Below are 19,838 nucleotides of genomic sequence, written 5' to 3' on the forward strand. Positions count from 1 at the left end.
TATTTGTGTTCTAATTTTTATTATTTTCTCCCTTGTGCCTGCTTCAGGTTTAGTTTGTTCTTCTGCAAGTTCTTTGATGTATATCATAGGTTGTGAATTTGTGATCTTGCTTTAAAAAAAAAAAGAAAATGACGCCATTACAGGGAGCCATAAACTTCCTCTTATACAAAGCAGAGGCTTTTGTTTCATCCCATAAGTTTTGGTAATTTGTGTTTTTATTTTTATTGTATCAGTATTTTCTAATTTCTCTTGTGATTTGTTTGACCCATTGTTTTTCTAAGAGTATACTGTTTAATTTTCACATTTGTGGAATTTCAAGTTTTTCTTCTGTTGACATCTAACTTCATTTTATTGTGATTAGAAAAGATAGTGTGTACGAATTCAATTTTCTTGAATTTGTTAAGACTTGTTTTGTGGCTTTATGTATTCTATCCTGAAGTATGTTGCATGTGTACTTGAGAAATGTATATTCACCTGTTTTGGGGTAGATTGTTCTGTATATTTCTGTCAGGTCCAATGGTCTATAGTATTTGTCCAGTTCCTCTATTCTCCTTATTGTTGTTCTAATTGTTCTATTCATTGAAAGTGAGGTATTGAAGTCTCTTAATATTGTGTTGCTGAGCATCTCTCCCATTAATTCTTTCAAACTTTTCCTCATTAATTTAGGAGCTCTGAGGTTTGGTGCATAAATACTTTTAAATCTTCCCGTGAGTTGACCCTTTCGTCATTGTATAATGTCCTTCTTTGTCACTTGAAACAGTTACTGATTTAAAGTCTTTTTGTCTGGTATTAGCATAGATACTCCTGTTCTCTTTTGGTTGGCATTTACGTGAAATATCTTTCTCCATCCTTTCACTTTCAGCCTGTATGATCTTAGATCTAAACTGTTTCTCTTCTAGAAAGCATACAGTTGGAAGTCAGTTAACTTTTAATATTAAAAACTGACTCAGGGAAGGACTCTTTAAAACCTAATTTATGTCACCCTGGCCAGTGTGGCTCAATTGGTTGGACTGTCATGCTGTAACTGAAAGGTTGCTGGTTTGATCCCCTACCAGGGCACATACCTAAGTTGTGGTTGGATCTCCGATCTGAGAGCGTATGATCCCTGGGAGGCAACCGACCGATGTTTTTCTCTCTCTCTTCCTCTCTAAAAAGCAATGAAAGAATATCCTCTGGTGAAGATTAAAAAAATAAATAAAATAAACTTAATTTATATCAAAAGACATTTAACCTCAGATCAGGGAACTGCTGATGACACCTGCTTATTTTTGGAGCACTTATTTTAAGAATCATCCATCTAGAATTTTGGTTACACTATGATCCAGAGGTGACTGTGGGAAAGCCAATCAAACATATGTATTAGAAATGGTGTCTTTGATGAAGTCTACAGTCCGGTAGGTAATAAAAATCAGGAGTTCTGGGAAATGGACTTGCTAATGCTTAATGTTTACTTTTGCATTTCCTTTTAGACAATACAGTGAGGGGGGATGTTCTTATTCTTGCACTTTAGGATGCTAGTTTTTTCATATTGTATCATTAATTTTCTACAACTGTTCTTGAATTGAACCCTCTCTTTGTAAGCTGTTATGAATCAGCCATTTTCAAAGACAAGAACTCCCATGCTCCACCCCCAGTATTATTTAGTTGCAGTAAATAGGCATTTTGAACTTTAATTTGAGCATTCTTCTTTCTTGGAGGGCCCAAAGAATAGCTGTGCCGCAACATTGGCTGTAATGTTATATATTTATGGATTTCAAATTGCCAAAATGAGTTTGTAAAACAGCTTTCTTTGTTTTTTTATGCTTTATCTCTTGAAAGTTGCCATTGAAAGTTAACCAGTGTCACCCCAGTACATCCAATAAAAAGGGAAAAAAAAACATTGAAGCAATGTGGGTGTGCCCCATGGTATTCTATCTTTTGAGAAGAACCTCTGGGAAGACTTGATATCTTAGAAATCTCTTTAGTTATTGGATGGATGTTCAGTTAATCAGGCTTTTCTATGACCAAAAACACCTTGTTGTAAGTGCTCTGTAAAAAGTGTTTTGTTATTGTAGTAACAGTTTTAGTTCTGAAAAAATCTGATGACCTTGGGTTTCCTTCAGAGGCTCTTTCACATTTGTTATTATTAATATTTTGTTAGCATTAGTTTTTTTTTTTGACTCATACCTGCCTATTTTATAACAGTTTCCTTTTCTGTGGACATTTTATCTTTTTTCTTTGCCTGTTTGAGAACCTGAGATATTTTTATTTTAAAAATGTTTTGAAAGCATAGTTTGTAATCTCACTTTTGGTTTTTTGGTGCACCATTCTCTACTTGGTATTTTGTGGTTGTCTCTGTCTTGCCCCCTGCATCTACTTCTTTGGGAGGAAGTCTAATATTGGAAGCTTTGGGTTTTCTTTTCTAGGGATACTGGGTAAAATCTCAAAAACCAGTCCTTTGCCAGTGAGTGACTTGACCTAGTTTGTTTTTGTTTGATTGCCTCTGCTGTTTTTCATTTGCATTGTTTCAGCCTTGGGCAGCATCACAGCTTTAATGCAAGTGGGAGAGCTCTGTTTCAACCCAGTTTCACAAAATGAGCCTGATTTTTATTTTAGTCCTTATTATTAGAGTTAATTGCTTAGGTGTCTCAAACATTAAGATTTTAAAACACCTAATTTGCTTGTTTCTGCTTGCTTCTTTTACCTCTGGGGGCATAGGCTGTTAAGGAGCTGCCATGGTTTATTGGAAAGTATGTTGTGTCCTAACAGGATAACCATAAGTCCCTGTGTTTCCTTATTTTTAAGTGAAGATAATAATAACTTGAACTGTGGTTGTGATGTTGAAATGTCATTATATATATGAAAGAGTTTATAAACTGAGAAATATAATCTAAATGTTAGATTTTGTTACTGCTCTATTTAAATCTGCTTTTGATTTTCAGGTTGTTCCATTGACCAGTCATGTATGGCAGCAGTCATATCAAGACAAGAACAGAACACCTATTTCTGATTCCAGTGTGGTCTCTTTGGAAGAAACAGCTCAGTGGGACTCTGAGGATGATCAGGTATGTCTTATGTAACTGGCAAACTATCTTTCCTTTGGTAAACAGCATGAAAAATTGTTACCTAGCTGTGAATAGTGGAAAAAGTTGAGTTACTTTAATATTCCGTTCCTCTAATAGATCTTTGGCAATCTTAATTATGAAACAGCGGCTCGCTGTTGCTTCTTTTTTTGTTTCAGAACTCCTTTACATTCTTCAAAAGTATTTTAAAGAGCTTGGCTTATATGGGTTATCTATATTGATAGCTTACTAGAAATTAAAACATTAAAAAATACTTATTTAAAAATACCAAGCCCATTATATAGTAACATAAACAATGTATTTTAAAGTGAAAAATGACTGTTTTCCAAAGCAAAACAAAATTAATTGGAAGAGTGGCATTGTTTTACATTTTTGCATATCTGTTTAATGTTAGGCTTAATAGAAGACAGTCTATTAGAAAAATAGAACCAATAGAAGACATATATATGTGTTATTGAAATAATATATACCACATATGTTGAATATATATATATATGTATATATATATATATATATATATATATCTGTAACCTGGTAACTCAGGACAGCTGATAGTATAATTACACTCTGAATCTAAAGGCCTGAGGACCAGGCCAGTTGTTGGTTTAAATTTTATTCTGAGTCCAAGTCCAAAGGCAGGGGAAGACCAGTGTCCCAGCTCAAAGACCATTAGGCAGAGAGAGCAAATTCTCTTACTCAGCTTTTTGTTCTGTTCAAGCCTTTAATGGGTTGGATAAAGCCTGCTCACATTGGGAATAGCAATCTGCTTTACTCAGTCTATAGATTCTTCTAATGTTAATCTCATCCAGACATACCCTCTAAAATGTTTAGCCAAATATCTGGGCCCCCTGTGGTCCAGTCAAGTTGATACATAAAATTAACCATCATAACTAGATTCTCATATCTGCTTCTGCATTTCGTCCTTTGGGATATATTGTTTCAGTTGAAATACGTAAAGGAAATCTGGTCTTACATAGAAATGTAAGAGGAGAAATGTAAGAGGAAATGTAAGAAATTATAAAAGGAAGGCTTACATAGATTCCCTCCCTGAAAGGATGTCAGTGACCTGCAGGAAGCCTCAGACCACACTTTGTGAACCATTGATTTAGAACATAGTCATAAACTTAGAAGAAATGGAAAAATTATGAGCATATAGGAAAAAGGTCATATGTGGTATATGTTTTGGAGGAAAAAATAAAGCCTTACTCATAATGGTTAGATATTTAAAGTTGATTATCTAATAACATTGTAAGGAAGTGCCAAACTGTTTTCTAGAGTGACTGTATCATTTTACATACTCCACAATGTATGAGAGTTCTAGTTGCATTGCCTTCTTGTGAGCCCTTGGTATTATTGTCAGTTTTTACATTTTAATCATTCTAGGTATATTATGGTGTCTAGGTGTGTTTTTTTTTTTTTTAATCCTCACCTGCGTATATGTCTATTGATTTTAGAGAGAAAGGAAGGGGGAAAGGGAAGATAGAAAGAAACATTGATATGAGAGAGAACCATTGATCAGTTGCCTCCTGTACACTCCCCAAGTGGGGATAAAACCCACAACCTAGGCATGTGCCCTGACCAGGAATCGAACCCTCAACCTTTTTGTGTAGAGATGATGCTCCAACCACCTGAACCACCCTGCCAGGGCTTGTTGTGGTTTTAATACGCATTTCCACAATGACTAATAATATTGTGCGTCTTTTTTTGTGCTTATTTGCCATACATGTGTCTTTAGTGAAGTATCTGTTTAAGTCTCTTACCCATTTTTTATTTTTTGGCCAATTTGTTCCATTTGTTGAGTTTTGAGAGTTCTTTATATATTCTAGATGTAAGCCCTTTATTAAATATATGTTTTACAAATATTTCTTTCCAAGGTATGGTTTTTCTTTGAATTTTTCTGTCTTTCAAAGAGCAGAAGTTTTAATTTTGATGAAGTTGGGTTATTGATTTTTGTTTTTTATGGTTCATACTTCTTGTGCCCTGAGAAATTTTTGGCCTCGTTCTAGGTCACAAAGATTTTCTCCTGTTTTTTGTTAAAACGGGATTTCTCAATCTTGCCACTTTTGATATTTTAGGCCAGATAATTTTTTCTTGTATGGCCTGTTCTGTGTATTATAAGATGTTGAGCAGCATTCTTGGTCTCTTCCTACTAGATATAAGTAATACTCCCCATGTTTGACCATTTATGTATGGGTCTATTTCTGGACTCTCTATTTCATTGATTTATTTGTTTCTCCTCATCTCAATACCACATTCTTGATTACTGGACTATCTAGAAATCAGGTAAAATGAGTTTTCTCACTTTTTTTTCTTTTTAAAAATAGTTTTGTTTATGCTAAGTTCTTTGAATTTCTATATGTACATTTCAGAGTCAGCTTGTCAATTTCTATATAAAAAGTCTGCTGGAATTTTGATTAACACTGCCTTAAGTATAAAACAACATTGCCTATATATAAATTTGCAGAAAATTGACATCTTAATACCAAGGTTTCTAATCCACAAACACAGTAGTTCTTTCAGTTTTATTTATGTCTTTAATTTCTTCATTAGTGTTTTGTTATCTTCAATGTACCAAACTTAACACACATTTTGTTAGAATTACTGGTATTTTTAAAAATTTCAATTTCCTATTGTTCATTACAAGCATATAGAAATATAATTGAATTTTTATGTTGACCTTGTATTCTATGACCTTGCTTATCTCATTTACTAGTTTTAGTACTAGCTTTTTTATAGATTCTTTAGGACTTTATATGTAGACAATTGTAACAACCGTATTTTTTCCTTTTTAATATACAGATTACTGTTGAACAAGAGAGGTTTGAATTATGTGGGTCCATTTATACATGGAATTTTTTCATAAGTACCTGTAATGTTTTCAATCCGTGGTTGGGAGTCTGGATGGGGAGGGCTGACTGTATGCATTGATCTATGCCATTTTATATAGGGACCTGACCATTTGTGGATTTCAGTATATATGGGGATTCTGGAACCAATCCCCTGTGGTTACTCTGGGCAGTTAAATTTTGGGGGAGTGAAAAGTCATAGAGGATTTTCAACTGCACAGAGGGATTGGCGCCCCTAACCCTGGGTGTTATTCAAGGGTCAATTGACCCTTGTATATGCCTTATATCACTCGCTAGGATCTACTTGTTCTTCTGCTTGATCTGTTGATACTTTGTGATCTGACTTCAACTTGGTAAAAACAAGTGTTACCAACAATATTTATGTAGCTGAATATAGTGAATACTTCTCTATCTTCATCTTAGGTGCATGAAGTAAATAGCATTTGACACTGTTAACCATTGCATAACTTCTTAAAAATCATTTCTTGGCTTCTCCTGGTTTCCTTCCTACTCCTCTAGCTATTTATTCTCCTTCAGTTTTCTTTACTGCTTTATCTTTCCCTTTAAACCAGCAATTCCACTGTTGGGATTATATGCTAAGAATTTCAAAACACCATTCAAAAGAACCTATGCACCCCAATGTTCATAGCAGCACAATTTACAATAGCCAAGTGCTAGAAGCAACCTAAGTGCCAATCAGTGAGTGAGTGGATCAGAAAACTTTGGTACATTCACACAATAGAATGCTACACAGCAGAAAGAAAGGAGTCCTACCCTTTGCGGCAACATGGATGGAACTGTAGAGCATTATGCTAAGTGAAATAAGCCAGGCAGTAAAAGACAAATACCATACGATCTCACCTATAAGTGGAACCTAATCAACAAAACAAACAAACAAGCAAAATACAACCAGAGACATTGAAATAAAGAACAAACTGACAATAACCAGAGAGGGAGGGGGAGAGGGATATTGGGAGGAAACAGGGGAAGGGCCATCAAGGAACATGTATAAAGGACACATGGACAAAGTATAGGTTTGAGGGTGGAAGGTGGGGGTGCATAGGGTGGGGGAGTTTGATGGGGTGAAAATGGAGACAACTGTATTTGAACAATTTTTTAAAAAGAAAAGAAAAATATATAAATAAATAAACCTTGAAATCAAAGGTTACAAGCTGTGGACCTGAATAAGGCCCAAATATAAGTTGCAGAAACAACTTTTTTAGCACAGTACTTTAAAATTTTTGAAGTAGAACACTGTCAAGTGTGCATGCAATGCATAGTTGGCAGTAAGTCCTATCACTCTCTGATTCCAGACAGATTTACTCATTTCTATTTACCTCTCTGCCCCAGTACACATTTGAGTTTTTGACCTCTGCTTGAAATGTTGGAATGCTATGGTTCTCATCTAGATCCAGGGCTTTATACTTAAAAATCCTAAATTTATATCTTCAGTGTATACTTTTCCCTTAGAATTTGTATTTATCCAACTGTTTATATGCCCTCCCTCCTTATACATGTCAAAATATTGAGAGTTGAGGGCCTTTTTATATTCATTTAAAAGGTATTATACAAGGAATCACTGTGTGACAGAAACATAGCAACAAAATATGCAGAAATTAAGAGGAATGTTGAACAGAGACTTAAAAAAATTATTTTTTGATGGAAAATTATGCAGATATGTTTGTCTGGGGAGATGAATGAATCATAGAGAGGGAAAGTGGGAGAATCACATATAGGAGGGAAATCACCAAAAAAAATTGGGAGATGAGAATGCCTTTGATAGTTAGACTTTTTTAAGCCACAAAATGAAAATCTATATACATAATGGGTTTGTAGATTTGGTGGTGGGAAGATTAGGAATTTTCATCTTCTGCTATTTACTTACTGCAGTATGAAATGAAGTCATCAGTTGACTTTAAGGAAAGATGGGTCTTAGTGGGATGGTTCAGTTGGTTAGATACTCCAACTGAACCATCAACTTGGGGTAACGTCCTGATACCCCAATGTTGTGGATTTCATCACCAGTCAGGGCACATACAATAGTCAACCAATGAATGCATAAGTACAGCCCTGGCTGGCGTAGCTCAGTGGATTGAGTGCTGGCTGGGGACCAAAGTGTCCCAGGTTCGATTCCCAGCCAGAGTACATACCTGGGTTGCAGGCCATAACCCCCAGCAACCGCACATTGATGTTTCTCTTTCTCTCTCTCTCCCTCCCTTCCTTCTCTCTCTAAAAATAAATAAATAAAATATTTTAAAAAATGAATGCATAAGTAAGTAGAACCACTATCAGTGTTTCTCTTTCTCTCTCTCTAAAATATAGATTTAAAATAATTTTTATAAAAATGAGGAAGGAGAGTTCAGTTGAATTTTGAGAAGAAATTAGTTATTTTAGCAAGTCAACTGAAAATACAGTAGGGTTTTTTCAGGCAATGCTGAGTGCCCTTGTTGTTTAATGTCATCAATTTAAACCTGTCTGGGTATGTATTTTCTTCAGCAATGTGCTGCTGCTTGGATTCAGGTAAGGAGAAGATTCAACCAGAACTAACCTTTTGCCAGGCTTAGTGGGATAATGGGTGAAAAGGGCAAGAAAGTTAAAAATGTTTGCAAGGTAGTAATTATAAGGATGACTATGAACTCTCAGGATGGTAAAGAAGGAAATACAAGTAAGAAAGGTATTATGAAAAGTGTAAATATGATAGGGTGGTTGTCTTCATGAGGTTAAATAATTATTACAGTTAAAGACCTGGAGTAGAGTAAGTGATCTGTGGACCGGAGACCAAATAGATAACATCTCTTATTAGCAATGAATAGTAAACTGGGACCAGGCTCAAACCCTGGTCAAAGGAACTGAGAGTTAAGGTCAGGGACTAGAGATTTTGTTGTAGTAAGAGTCAAAAAATGACTGGAACTCCCATCCTTTAAAGCCCTTTATTGGCCTACTATTCCCTATAGAGTGGAGTGCTCTCAAAAGATTTAAAATTAATGATTATCATTTCTTTTATTTTCAAGTATTAAAAATTTAAAAAACATGTTTCTAATAGCAGTTTGGTGCTATAGATTTGACTAGTTTATCCAGAATAGAAGGAATTGAGACATTTTGGAATGTCAAAAGTGGACTGTTTCAGAATCCCACAAGCCATGAGTAATGTTAATATTTTAGAGTATTTCTCTCCATTTTTTCTCTGTATATATTTGTATAACAGTTATTAGGTAGTGGATAGTTATTTCTAAAATAAAAAATGAAAAAGCCTTTGGTTAGTATATTTTAAATACTAAAAATAGCTTTTCAGGAGACTTCCGGCCAAGATGGAGGTGTAGCTAGAAACACTATGCCTCACACAACCAAAAGAAGAACAACAATTTAAAAACAAAAAACAACCAGAACTGACAGAAAATTGAACTATATGGAAGTCCAACAACCAAGGAGCTAAAAGAAGACACACTCATCCAGACCGGTAGGAAGGGCAGACATGGACATGCAGAGAGGACTCATGGCAAGGAGGACCGAGAGTGGCTAGAGGACTGGGGCAGGCAAGGCGGTGGCTGGCAGACCCAGTGCCAGATTGTGGAGTGGGGCTCGCAAGGCTGCAGCCGGCTGGCAAGGCTACGATGGTGGCTGGTGGAGCAGGTGGTCCCACATTTGTGCACAGATAAACCAGAAGGAACAGTTGGGAAGCGAGACAGACCTCGAGACCTAGGGCTGCAGCTCGGCGAAATAAAGCCTCAAACCACTGATTGAAAACACCTGTGGGGGTTGAGGCGCCAGCAGGAGAAACTCCCAGCCTCACAGGAGAGTTCATTGGAGAGACTCACAGGCTCCTAGAACGTACACAAACCCTCAGTCCTGGGAATGAGCACCAGAAGGGCCCAATTTGCTTGGGGTAAGTGGGACTGAAATCCGGCAGAGAGCTGAGGAGGTGCCATTATTCCCTCTCAGGCCCCTCCCCCACATACAGTGTCACAACCTAGAAACGTGGGTTACCCCTCCGAGGTGAACACCTAAGACTCTGCCCCTCACTACCTAACAGTTGCATTGAGGCAAAAAAAAAAGGGGGGGGGTGGCAAATGAAAGAACAGATCAAAGCTCCAGAAAAAATACAAGTAAGTGATGAACAGATAGCCAACCTATCAGATGCACAGTTCAAAACACTGGTAATCAGGATGCTCACAGAATTGGTTGAATTTGGTCACAAATTAGGTGAAAAAAATGAAGGCTATGCTAAGTGAAATAAAGGAAAATGTACAGGGAACCAAAAGTGATGGGAAGGAAACTGGGACTCAAGTCAATGGAGTGGACCAGAAGGAAGAAAGAAACATCCAATCAGAAAAGAATGAAGGAACAAGAATTCAAAAGTAATGAGGAACCTCCAGGACTCTTTAAACATCCCAACATCCAAATTATAGGGGTACCAGAAGAAGAAGAGGAAGAGCAACAAGTGGAAAAGTTACTTGAACAAATAATAAAGGAGAACTTTCCCATTGTGGCAAAGGAAATAGACTTCCAGGAAGTCCAGGAAGCTGAGAGTCCCAAAGAAGTTGGACCCAAGGAGGAACACACCAAGGCACATCATAATTACATTACCCAAGACTAAAATGAAGGAGAGAATCTTAAAAGCAGCAAGAGAAAAAGAGGCAGTTACCTACAAAGGAGTTCCCATCAGACCGTTGGCTGATTTCTCAAGAGACCTTGCAGGCAAGAAGGGGCTGGAAAGAAGTATTCCAAGTCATGAAAGGCAAGGACCTACATCCAACATTGCTCTGTCCAACAAAGCTTTCATTTAGAATGGAAGGGCAGATAAGTGCTTCTCAGATAAGGTCAAGTTAAAGGAGTTCATCATCACCAAGCCCTTATTACATAAAACATTAAAGGGACTTATCTAAGACAAAGAAGATAAAAAACATGTATAGTAAAATGACAGCAAACTCACAATTATTAACAACCACACCTAAAACAAAAATAAAAGCAAACTAAGCAAACAACTAGAACAGGAACAGAACCACAGAAATGGAGATTACATGGAGGGTTATCAACAGGGGAGAGGGAGGGGGAGAGAAGGGAAAAAGGTACAGAGAATAAGTAGCATAGATGGTAGGTAGAAAATAGACAGGGGGAGGGTAAGAACAGTATGGAAAATGTAGAAGCCAAAGAACTTATACGTACGACCCATGTACATGAACTAAAGTGGGGGAATGTGGGTGGGAGAGGGTGTGCAGGGTGGAGGGGAATAAAGGGAGGAAAATGGGATAACTGTAATAGCATAATCAATAAAATATATTTAATAAAATAATACTAAAAATAGCTTTTCAAAGACAAATCTTGTTTGAAAATGTTTGTGAAAATTTTTCTAATTGTAATACATCTTTATGGATTCTGGTCATTTGGGAATGAAAAAAAAATCTGTATTCTCTTAAAAAACATTTATGTTGGTCAAGGAGGAAGACTCCAGTAATAGACTACAAAATAATGAAAATCAATACATTATATATCTAAGTATGTAGGTCACCGTCAATATAATGCCATCTTTATATTTAAATAAGTAAATGTGAAATCAAGTGAATTCATTATTTAACAAAACATTTTAGATAAAGAAAAACTACAAGTAGGGAAAACATGGTAAAGAGAAGAACAAATAACTAAGTTAGAAAATATAATAAAATTGTTAAATTACAGATAGAAAAATGGATATATTTCTAGTAAATCCAGTTAAGAGGAAAAAAAAAAGCTTAGACCTATTAAAGCTTATAGAGATGGACTAGTACAACTAGGGAGGAAATGGACAAAGTTATAATAGTACCAGCCATCAAAAAGATTTCTGGCCTGGCTGGCATAGCTCAGTGGATTGAGCGCGGGCTGGGAACCAAAGTGTCCCAGGTTCGATTCCCAACCAGGGTACATTCCTAGGTTGCAGGCCATAACCCCCAGCAACCGCACATTGATGTTTCTCTCCCTCTCTCTCTCTCTCTCTCCCCCTCCCCTCTCTAAAAAATAAATAAATAAAATCTTAAAAAAAAAAAAAAAAAGATTTCTGGACTGAATAGATTCACTGGTGAAATCCTTAATATTTTTAAGGAAAATTGAATTTCCTTGTGTAAAATAAATATGGAACAAAGTAATGTATGGAACAAGGTTAGAAAACAAAGCAGGCATTCTAAAATAGGGATTAGTTATAACCTTACTATTAGTATATATGAGTGGAGATGTGAAAAACTGTGGTAGAGCCCTGGCTAGTGTGGCTCAGTGGAATGAGTGCTGGCCTGTGATCCAAGGGTCACTGGTTCTATTCCCAGTCAGGGCACATGCCTGGGTTGCAGAACAGGTCTCCAGTAGGGAGTGCTCAAGAGGCAACCACACATTGATGTTTCTCTTCCTCTCTCCCTTCTCCTCCCTAAAAATAAATAAATAAAATTTTCTTTAAAAAAAACTGCTAGAAAATATGATTAAGAGTCTGATCCAGCACTACCAAGTAAGAAATGTGAAGATGTTGCAACATAAATAAATTTATTGCTATACTTTACCAGACTTAACTGAAAAAAGAAATGAAAGAGATGTTACAGCTGATAGCACAGAAAAACGAAGGATCATAAGAGACTGCTAGAAACAATTATACACTAACAAATTGTGATAACCTAGAAGAAATAGGTATTTTTCTAGAAACATACAGTCTACCAAGAGTGAGTCGAGATGAAACAGAACATCTGAACAGACCAAATATTAGTAAAGAGTCAATAATCAAAAACCTTCCAACAAACGGAGGTCCAGGACCAGATGGCTTCACTGGTGAATTCTACCAGACCTTGTTAATACAAGTTCTTCTCAAACTCTTCCAAAAAAAAAAAAAATAGAAGAGGAGGGAACTCTTCCAAACTCATTTTATGAGGTCAGCAGTATCTTGATGCCAAAACCAGACAAGGATGCCACAAGAAGAGAAAATTATAGGCACTGTCTCTGATGAAGAGAGATGCAAAATCCTCAACAAAGGATTAACAAACCAAATTAAACAGTACATCAGAAGGATCAGGCAACATGATCAAGTAGGATTTATTCCAGGAATGCAAGGTGTTTCAGCATTCTCCGGTTAGTCAATGTGATCTACCATATTAAAAGATGAAGGATAAAAATCATATGATCATCTCAATAAATGCAGAAAAAAGCACTTGACAGTATTCATCATTTATTTATGATAAAAGCTGAACAAAGTGGGTATGGAGGGAATGTACCTCAACAGAATAAAGGTCTAAATCATATATCTGAAATATATGACAAGCCCACAACTAATATCATACTCATACTTTGATTTCATCATACTTTGGTGAAAAGTTGAAAGCTTTTCCTCCAAGATCAGGGACACTGACTAACAAGGCACCACTCTTGCCACTGTTTTCAACATAGTTGGAAGTCTTACCCAAAAAATTCAGCAAGCAGAAGAAATAAAAGGCAACCAGATCAAAAAGGAAGTAAACTGTCTCTATTTGCAGATGGCATGATACTCTAAAAGTGCCTATGAGAAAGAACTATTATAACTTATAAATGTATACAGTAAAGTTGCAGGATATAAAATCAGACACAAAAATCAGTTGTACTTCTAGATACTGATAATGTACTATCAGAAAAAGGATTAAGAAGAGAATCCCATTTATAATTTTATAAAAAAGAATAAAACACCTAGGAATAAATTTAACCAAGGAGGTAAAAGATCTGTACACTGAAAACTCGCTAAGACATTGATGAAAGAAGTTGAAGGAGATACAAAGAAATGGAAAGATATTCTGTGTTCATGGATTGGAAGAATTAATATTGTTAAAATGTTCAGACTGCCAAAAGCAATCTACAGATTTACTGTGATCTCTATCAAAATTCCAATGGCATTATTTTCCCACAGAATTAAACAAAAAATCCCCAGATTTGTATGGAACCACAAAAGACCCAGTATAGCAAAAGCAATCTTGAGAAAGAACAAAAGTGGAGGCATCACACTCCCTAATTTTAAACTATTGGGTTAGCCAAAAAGTTCATATGGTATTTTCCACAGTTTTCATTTCACTAGTAACTGTATTGATTTGGGTATTTTGAGTATGTTGGCTATTTCCTGCATGGTATAACATTGATTGTTTTAATTAACGTCTCAATTTGATTGCTGTCAACTTCAGTTGGTCTGCCCAACCTTGGAGTATCATCCAACGAGAAACCTGTAGCACAAAACTTCGCAAACCGCTTTTGACACCTTAGATGAGTCACAGCACCTTCTCCATATATGGCACAAATCTTTTTTATCTTATTTTTTATGTGTGTTTCAGTTGCATTTTTACCTTTCTTGAAATAATAAAGCATAATATGCTGAAAATGTTGCTTATTTCCCATCTTAAATATTAAAATGGCTACACAAAATTCACCACTTTTGGTAAGTTTTTTTTTTTTAAATGAAAGCTGATACGACAGTTGTCACAATGCAGTCTAACATTGTTTCGAATGAAGTTAAAGATAAGTAAGTGCTATTAGAGGCATCTTATGGAAAGAAAAACCAAAGGAACTTCTTGGCCAACCCATGTATTACAGTTACAGCAATCAAACCAGTATGGTATTGACATAAAGACAGCCTCATAGGTTAATGGAACAGAATAGAGAGCCCAGCAGTAAACCCATGTATATATGGTCAATTAATTTACAACAAAGGAACTTAGAATACACAATGGGGAAAGGACAGGCTCTTTAATAAATGATGTTGGGAAAACTGGACAACCATAGTCAAAAGAATGAAACTGGACCATTATCTTACGCCATACACAAAAATTAACTCAAAAAAGATTAAAGACTTGAACATAATGCCTGAAACTCCTAGAAGAAAACATAGGCAGTAAGCTTTTTGACATGTGCATTTTTGAATTTCATGCCAAAAGCAAAGCAGCAAAAACCAAAAATAAACAAATGGGGCTACATCAAATTAAAAAGCTTCTGTACAGCAATAGAAACCCATCAACAAAATGAAAAGGCAACCTACCAAATTGGGGAAAATATTTGCAATTCATGTATCTGAAGACGGATTAATATCCAAAATACATAAGTAACTTATACAACTCAATAGCAAAAAACAATTAAAAAATGGGCAGAATATCTGAGTAGATATTTTTCCAAAGGATAGATAAAAATGGCCAACAGATACATGAAAAGATGCTCAATGTCGTTAATTATAAGGGAAATGCAAATTAAAATCATAATGAGGTAATATTTCACAGCTATTAGAATGGCTGTTATCAAAAAGAAAAGAGCCCTGGCTGATGTGGCTCAGTGGATTGAATGCTGACCTGTGAACCACAGGGTCACTGGTTCGATTCCCAGTCTAGGGCTCATGCCTGGCATGTGGGCCAGGTCCCCAGATAGTGGATTCATGAGAGGCAACCACATATTGATGTCTCTTTCCCTGTCTGCCTCCCTCCCCCTCTCTCTAAAAATAAATAAATAAAATCTTTAAAAATTTATTTATTTATTTATAAAGATTTTATTTATTTTTAGAGAGGGGAGGGGGGAGAGAGAGAGAGAGAGAGAGAAACATCAATGTGCAGTTGCTGGGGGCCGTGGCCTGGAACCCAGGCATGTGCCCTGACTGGGAATCGAACCTGCGATGCTTTGGTTCGCAGCCCACACTCAATCCACTGAGCTACACCAGCCAGGGCTAATAAATAAAATCTTTAAAAAAAAAAAAGAAAGAAAGAAAGAAAAGAAGTGTTAGTAAGGATGTGGAGAAAAGGAACTGTACTGTTGGTGGGAATGTAAATTGATAGTTACTATGGAAAACAGTATGGAGGTTCTTCAAAAAATTAAAAATAGAAGTACCATGTGATGCAGCAGTTCCTCTTCTGGGTGTTTACCCATAAAAAATTAAAACACTCAAAAAAATATATGCACCCCCATGTTCACTGCATTTTATTATTTCTAATAGTCAAAATACAGAAACATCCTAAGTGTCCATTGATAGATGAATGAATAGAGAAAATATGGTATATACATACAACAGAATGTTATTCAGCCATAAAAGGAATGAAATCTTGCCATTAGGGACAACATGGATGGGCATTAAGGGTATTATACTAAGTGAAATAAGTGGGACAGGGAAAGATAAATACTGCATCATCTCGCTAATATATGGAATCTAAAACAAAACAAAAAGCTAAGCCTTAGATATGGAGAACAAATTGATGATTTCAGGGTGGGTGGGGTAGGGAGTGGGAAAAAAGGGTGAACTGTTTTTGTTTTTTGTTTTTTGTTTAATTATTAGTTTAAATAAGTTAAAAAATTGTAAATGTTTATTAATGAATCCTAGTATGACTATTGTATGACAGAATATGTTAAAGACTGCTAGCAAATGTGGTTGAAAGTCTGGTCTACCACTGCCAAATAAGAAAGGCCAAAGACATTGCAATATAATGAAAGTTATTGCTGTACTTTATCAGAATTGGGGGGAGAGCTGTAATGTACTTTGATCAAATTCAGTGCTCACTCCTAATCAAATTAATTCAATGTGAAAATAAAAGAATGCTTTCCTAGCATCATAGAAAGAATATTTTTAATTAACCAATACCAAATTTAGAAGAAAAATAACCTTATAAAACTTGTTATCATTAGTATTTAATTCAACTTTAGTTTAACATTGCTACGTAATATGGTCTGAGAACTGGTGCCAGTCCATGAATTTCTTGTTACTGGTTTTTCAAGAGATGAGTACAAAAGTTGAGGCGAGGTGTTTAGAAACTTTTATAGTATTTTGACAGTATGATTTTATGGTTTTTTTTTTAGAACTAACAATGAAACATTTAGGCTTGTGTTTTGTATTTTGGGCTTAAATTTCACTTTTCTAGTTATTTTTACTAGCTTTTAAATTGTTTACTAATTATTTTTATTAACATTTTAAAAAGACCTCTTCCTGTGGTGAATTAGAGGTAGGAAGAACTGATCCTTTCCATAGTTATTTTTTGAGGTATTGCTGTGAATCATGCCACTAATATAAGAGTATAAACATTTGAAAGACAACTACATTATTTATGGATGATATAATACTGTTATTGAGAGGAGCAAAGAGTCCAGTAGAAACTGGTATAGCTAATAAAAATTCAATAAAGTGGTCATATGTAGAGAATATTGTAGCTTTAGGTTTGGATTTTTTTTTCAGTATTATAATGAAATTGTAAGAATTTCATTGTATAGAACCATATTTATTCATTGAAGAGAACCAATTTTTCAGGAATCACTGGCAGATTCAAATTGTTAAGATATGGGTATGAGGTATAAAATATAGTTAATATTGTGAAAAACAAAAAGAAAAGCTTTACTTTTTATAAACTTTGATGAGAATGTTATCCAATAGGAACCGTGTGAGTGGATATTTTAATCTGAATGTTAATATTTATGTTAATTCAGTTAATAACTTAGCATATTTTCTTTCAAAATTATTGTTTTAGAAAACAGAATCTTGGCATTTTCTTCCTCAAGAAATCGACTCTTCCCACACCTCGGATACAACCCACACCAGGTTTAAAGTGAGAGAGGAAGGGACAGAAATGACAGACTTCCCCTCTGTGGAGGAAGGTATATTGACCCAATCAGAAAATCAAGTAAAGGAACCCAAGAGAGATCTCTTTTGTTCTTCATTGCTAGGTAATGCCTCTTTTTTAAAAAACTAGTATTAATACTTCTTTTAAAATCCTTACTTTTGGAGGATCAAGTCCTGCATTTAAATCCTTTCTTTTTTTTTTAATGTTTTTTAATGTATTTTTTCCCATTACCATTTATTTCTTTTATACCATCCTATCCTCTTCCTGCAAACCACACTGTTGTCCATGTCCATGAAATCCTTTCTTGAGTTGAGGAGCTCTGTAGCACCCTACTCAAAGGTATTAGGCTGTTTTTGGTTTTCCATACAGCCCAGCTGGTGTAGTTATGTTAAATGTGCAGTTGCCTCTCATTTTATCATGCACTATTGCTGACAGAAGGCAGAAGGTTGATAACTTCCTCTCTAGTGGTTATGCCTCCTCAGTTCTGAATTTGTGGAAGTTTTTCTTGGTGTAAACCATATATAAACCTTTGACTATTCAGTAAATACAAGCAAAAAACAAATATTCATGCTTACCTTATTAGATTCTTATACTTGATTACTACATATGTTATTCTCAGTTTTCAGAGTCAAAAATTGAGATAAAGAGGTTAAATGACTTGTCTGAGGGTAGTTCTTACTGCTTTCCTTTTCTGTATGTGGAACTGATTTATTAGCTCTTTACAAAAGGTAATCTCTAAGTTCATCTCAAATCATCAAAGTAGGAGATAGAATAAATTGTACTGTTAACTACTTTGGACCATATGAATGCTTTGCCGGATATATATGAGTGCTAAACCAATATGGTAATTTAAATTTGTTTCATGCCTAAATCATAGTTCAGACAAATAGTACTTTGTTCTTCCTTCCTTCAGAGTTTTTTTCAAAAGTTGAAAAAATAATACCACCAGATTTTTTGGAATTAGCTGTTGTCAGAGAAATGGGTTCAACCATGAAGTTGTCTTGTCAGAGATTTTTAGAGGAGCAGGAATAGGAGTTAAGTTCTTTTCAAACATAAGCTAATACTATTCTAATCAAAATATTAGTGCCAATGTATTCTGTGATGTGGATCATCAAAATCAGTTTTAATTTCAGTTTCACATTTTAAGAAAGATATTGACAACATTAGTGTTTTTTTGTTGGAGGAGATGACTATGATAGTAGATGAAAGAGAAGATTTTGCTGTGATCAGGTATTCAAAGAGCTGTCGTGCCAAAGAGGAAGCAACTTATTTCATTCATTAATTTATTTAACAAATATCTAAGTGCCTATTATGTGTTTGATGCTAGGGATATATAAATGAAAGCTATCGCCTTTTGGGAAGACAATCCAGTAAACAGAAAATAATAGACCATGTATGAGTACTTACTGGTCTGTATCAAGAGTATGCAAACTATAGGCCACAGGCCAAGGCCTGATTTTTTTACAAGCTAAGAATGGTTTTTGCATTTTTAAAGGATTATAAAAACAAACAAAATGTGTGTGACAAGAGACAACATATGCCCAGCAAAGCCTAAAATATTTACTGCTTAGCCTTTTACAAAAATATTTGCTAATTCCTAGTCTAGAGGTTAAAATGAGAGTACATATCTTGTAAAAAGGCTGTTTTAGACTTGATATAAGAAAGAACTTACCCTGTCCAGTGCGGCTTAATTGGTTGGGCATTGTCCTGCAAAGCAAAAAGTTGCTGCTGTTCGATTCCGGTCACGGCACCTGCCTGGGTTGCAGGTTCAGTCCCTGGTTGGGACACATGCAGCAGGTATCTGATCAATGATTCTCTGTCACACTGATGTTTCTCTCCCTCTCTATTTCCCTCCCTCCCACTCTCTCTAAAAGTAAAGAAAATCTTTTAAAAAATAAGGAACTTACTACTAGAGCCATTTATTAGTGCAAAATCTACTAACAAAAAAAAGTGAGCTTATGTCACAGCAAAATGTCAAGTAAAATTCTCTAAAATAGCATTTCAGCATTTGGTAGGAGATTGTGTGTTTGGCTTCTAAAATTTTTTGTAACATAAAGTTTTATAACTGTCTTCTCATTTACTACAGATGAAGCAGAACATTTTTGATTTTTAGAGCAGATCCATAGATCTTGATGACCAAAGAAATTTCATCATTGCTATTTTGTTATGCATGAACACTGCAGTCATTGTGGGACATTAGTCTCCCCACTGGCAAGTGTCATAATGAAAACTGGTTCCAGAACAGTTGGATATCTCAGAAAAGAGTTATCCAAACTATTAGCAGCATCCAAATATGTGGAAATGTGGGGTCCTTGTGAAAAAAAAAATTTAATGATTCTTAGAGGGGTGAAGGACTTACACGAAAATTATGAAAACAAGGTTAC

General features: G+C 35.4%; 1 protein-coding gene across 12 annotated transcripts in view; it reads left to right on the forward strand.

Moving 5' to 3' along the window:
- ALMS1 (ALMS1 centrosome and basal body associated protein) overlaps positions 1-19,838 on the forward strand; it is a 171,220-nt gene that overhangs the window by 13,447 nt on the left and 137,935 nt on the right. For all 12 annotated transcript variants that reach the window (XR_004903735.1, XR_004903734.1, XM_036028144.1 and 9 more), the window contains exons 2-3: positions 2,922-3,044; positions 17,362-17,557. Coding sequence is in view for 10 of the 12 variants with exons in the window: in XM_036028144.1 (XP_035884037.1) it covers positions 2,922-3,044; positions 17,362-17,557 (319 nt within the window). In the remaining 2 variants the exon portion in view is untranslated. The remainder of the gene's footprint in view (positions 1-2,921; positions 3,045-17,361; positions 17,558-19,838) is intronic.

Source organism: Phyllostomus discolor, chromosome 6 (assembly GCF_004126475.2).
Source record: "Phyllostomus discolor isolate MPI-MPIP mPhyDis1 chromosome 6, mPhyDis1.pri.v3, whole genome shotgun sequence".
In the NCBI taxonomy this organism is placed as follows: domain Eukaryota; kingdom Metazoa; phylum Chordata; class Mammalia; order Chiroptera; family Phyllostomidae; genus Phyllostomus; species Phyllostomus discolor.